The sequence below is a fragment of the Lycium barbarum genome, chromosome 6 (assembly GCF_019175385.1).
Source record: "Lycium barbarum isolate Lr01 chromosome 6, ASM1917538v2, whole genome shotgun sequence".
Taxonomy (NCBI): Eukaryota; Viridiplantae; Streptophyta; class Magnoliopsida; order Solanales; family Solanaceae; genus Lycium; species Lycium barbarum.
Window position 1 is genome coordinate 103,935,132 of NC_083342.1, and position 3,397 is coordinate 103,938,528.

The 3,397-nt window shown below is 38.6% G+C and overlaps 1 protein-coding gene across 1 annotated transcript; it reads right to left on the bottom strand.

Moving 5' to 3' along the window:
• Window positions 1-407: 407 nt before the first annotated feature.
• LOC132645161 (E3 ubiquitin-protein ligase ATL31-like) lies at window positions 408-2,173 on the bottom strand. Its single transcript, XM_060361961.1, has one exon. The coding sequence runs from the start codon at window positions 2,051-2,053 to the stop codon at window positions 842-844; it is 1,212 nt and encodes a 403-aa protein (XP_060217944.1). The 5' UTR covers window positions 2,054-2,173; the 3' UTR covers window positions 408-841.
• Window positions 2,174-3,397: the final 1,224 nt, after the last annotated feature.

Here is a 3,397-nt window from a genome sequence, read left to right on the forward strand (position 1 = left end):
GTAAATTGTAATGCCTTTAATCTAATTATATGACATGTAAAATCCTTTTCAATTACGTCGATTAATTTTAAACAAAATCTTCTGATACGTTAACTAATAAACCAAACTTAGTTGTCAAAAATCAAAATCAGTTACGAAATCAATGTCCTAAGTCTTCTTTCAAGTCTGTGGGTACGAGAGCTTTGACTAAACCACAATTATTATGAAGTTACAGAAAAGTTTATTCTAAATTCTACTAGTAAAATAAAGTTTAGGACCAATAATATTATTAAAACGGATCACAATCCTCAAGCACTTAATTGCGTCTAATCATAATCCTCATTTGAATTTGAACCAGTCTTACTTTATCACAGCGCAATAAGAAATCAATATGAAAACTTATCATCTTGACTAAAGAGATAAAGAAAGAGGAAAGCAAATTAGTAGGAGTATTCGTTTTGGCCAAAATTGCAATTAGACAATAAAATCAAGAATAAGAAATACACACACTTACATCATCTAGTACTACTCACTAGAAGACATTATCCAAAAAGGAAAAATAAAATTACAAGAGACTTTTTTTTTAATTATTACAGCAGCTACAGGTATATATGCACAAAATCTTTATACTAACAAATAACCCAAAAAAAAAATGAAGATTTTGCAAAAAAAAAAAAAAAATTAAAACAAAAATGCTTTTCTAGTAGTATACCAGTAAATTTCTAGAAAGTCAACTTTGGGCTATTATACCTTCCCGTAAAAGTCAAGGCCTTAATTTTCAAGGTGAGGGTACCCAACATTTCCTACAGCCATTGCCGACTCCAATGATTACGGTTTACACCGAACCGGGCCGGAAATTTTACTAAACCGGCGGTCTAGCCGAGTCAGCTGACGTCATCAAATACGTTTCATCGCCTTTCGGTTCAAGGCATTTAAACGACGGCAATTTCACAGCGGTTCTCACACTTCCCGAGGTGGACCCTTCACTGCTTGGTAACTTCATTGATGAACCTCTAGAAAAGAATGGTGGGGCCATAGTAAAAACCCACCGGTCCGATTTAACTTCCGGTTCAGATAACTCAATCCTTTTATTACCGGTTCTGTACCCTTTTCTTGAACTTCCGGTGGCTCCACCAAAGCTTTTAGCCCGGTTCAATAATGCCCGGTTCATTACTTCTTTACGAACCCCATCAGGTAATCTTAGTGTATACCGGTCTAAATTTTCACCAGGTAATACTAATGAATGACCGGTTGAATGTGATCTGAACTTGCTGAATATCCTTGGCTTCATTGAAACTGATCTTGGTGCACGAACCGGGATGTTGAAACTCAAGTTTCTTTTAACTCCCGGTTTAGCTGAACCCGGTTCATCTTGCTTGGAAACTCGGTTTCCTCTCGATCTAACAGAGCCGTCTTCCTCTTGTTGTTGTCTTTGTTCTTCGTCATTTACTATGTGTATCGAAACTTCATCGTTTTGCTCTTGTTGGTCAATCTCCGGTTCAACCCGGTTCAATTCGGGAACTTGAACCGGCGGTTCACCGGGTTGAGGGTTAAGATCAGCTCTACAAACTGGACACGTATCATGTGACCCCAACCAAGCATCAATACAGTCAGGATGAAAAACATGATCACACTTTGGTATTAAACGCAGCGTTTCATCATCTTCAAATTCATTCAAACAAACAGCACATTCTAGAGCACCTTTACCAATTTGGTGATCTTTAACCTCAGCATAAGTTAAAATAGGAAACGTCTCAATAACCGACGCGTGTAGTCCACGCGCGGCAGCAGCGCGTCGGCGCAACGACAGAGCTCTTCGGACACTGCCTGTCATGGTTGAGGATTGTGTGCAGTGTCGGATGTAAACAGAGAAAGCAGCCATGAAAAAAAGTGCTGCAATTAAAACAATTATGATAATTGCTAAAGGGGGACTGAGTTTTGCATATTGATATCCGTTGCCTGTTGTTGGTGGTGGTTGTGCTACTACTGATTTGGGAATTAAAGGAAATGAAAAGAGAAACACAAACAGAACATAACAAAATATTGAGGATTCTTGCTTTTTAAAACTACCCATGTCTCATACTAATATGGACCGGGGAAGTTAACATGTGATGCGCGCATATATATAAGCTTTGAATACAATGAAATTGTTTTTCAATTTCTTTTTTTTGGGGTGGGAGGGGGACCTACGTGGCAGAGGGAATTGTAAAGGCAGCGGGAATTGTAAAGGCAGCTTCTCGAAGAAAATGCTTAATTTGTAGATTTATGTACAAAGAGAGAAGATTAGGTGATGATGAAATATTTGTACAAAAAATTTTCTTAGTCATAAAGTGATGAACCATCAAACGATGTGATGTGATGTAATGGATGGAATTACTCTTTCCTTAATTAGAGGTTTGGGTTCGATTCCTGAATATAAAAAAAAAAGTTGCTAAAGAGTGTCTCCCCTAAATAAACCCTAATCCGGAATAGTCGGCTCCAATGCAGGTTATGAACACGGAATGAAATGGAATCTTGTATCCTCACTTACAATAGGAAAAAAATTACTACTCTATTTTTTCGTAATTTTATTTATTGATATCCCATAAAAAAATTATGTGATTAACTTGATACTTAAAACGGTTATATGGAGCTGCTTGGAGGCTAGAGGTGTACCTGTGGCGTACATTAAGGCGATCAAGGACATGTATGATGGGGCCAAGATCAGGAAAAGGACTATAGGAGGAGACTCAGAGCACTTCCCAGTGGTAATGGGGTTGCACCAAGGATCAGCTCTTAGCCCATTTTTATTTTCCTTGGTGGTGGATGGAGTGACGCGGAAAATTCAAGGTGAGATGCCATGGTGTATGTTATTTGTGGATGACATAGTACTGATTGACGACTCTCGCAGCGAAGTTAACGCTAAGCTGGAGGGTTGGAGACAAACTCTATAGTCTAAAGGGTTCAAGTTGAGTAGGACCAAGACAGAGTACTTAGAGTGCAAGTTCAGTGATGTAGTGCTTGAGGCTGACGTGGAAGTGAAGCTTGGCACCCAGATCATACAGAAGAAAGATAGTTTTAAGTATCTTGGGTCTATTATGTTACGCCTCGGAAAATTTCATGTCGTTGTGCGGTAAATAGGCTAACGCAGGGTGAGATGAATGCAATGTCCCTACAAGTAAGAAAGGTTACTTGGTGAAGTTTACTTGGCGATTCTAATTAAGATTCCAAAGACATTTGAGGCAGGAGAAGAAAGTTCGTTGGGGAAGGCAAGGTATAAGTCGTGTTTTAGAAGGATTTTGCAAAGTACCGAGCTAATGTTGATTTAATGATGTCTTGAGGAAGAGTTATAACTCCCCTTAGATAGTTAATGAAGTGTTAAACAAGTGCTAAGAAGGTCCCATAAGGATTGGAGATCAAACGAAACGACGAGAATAAG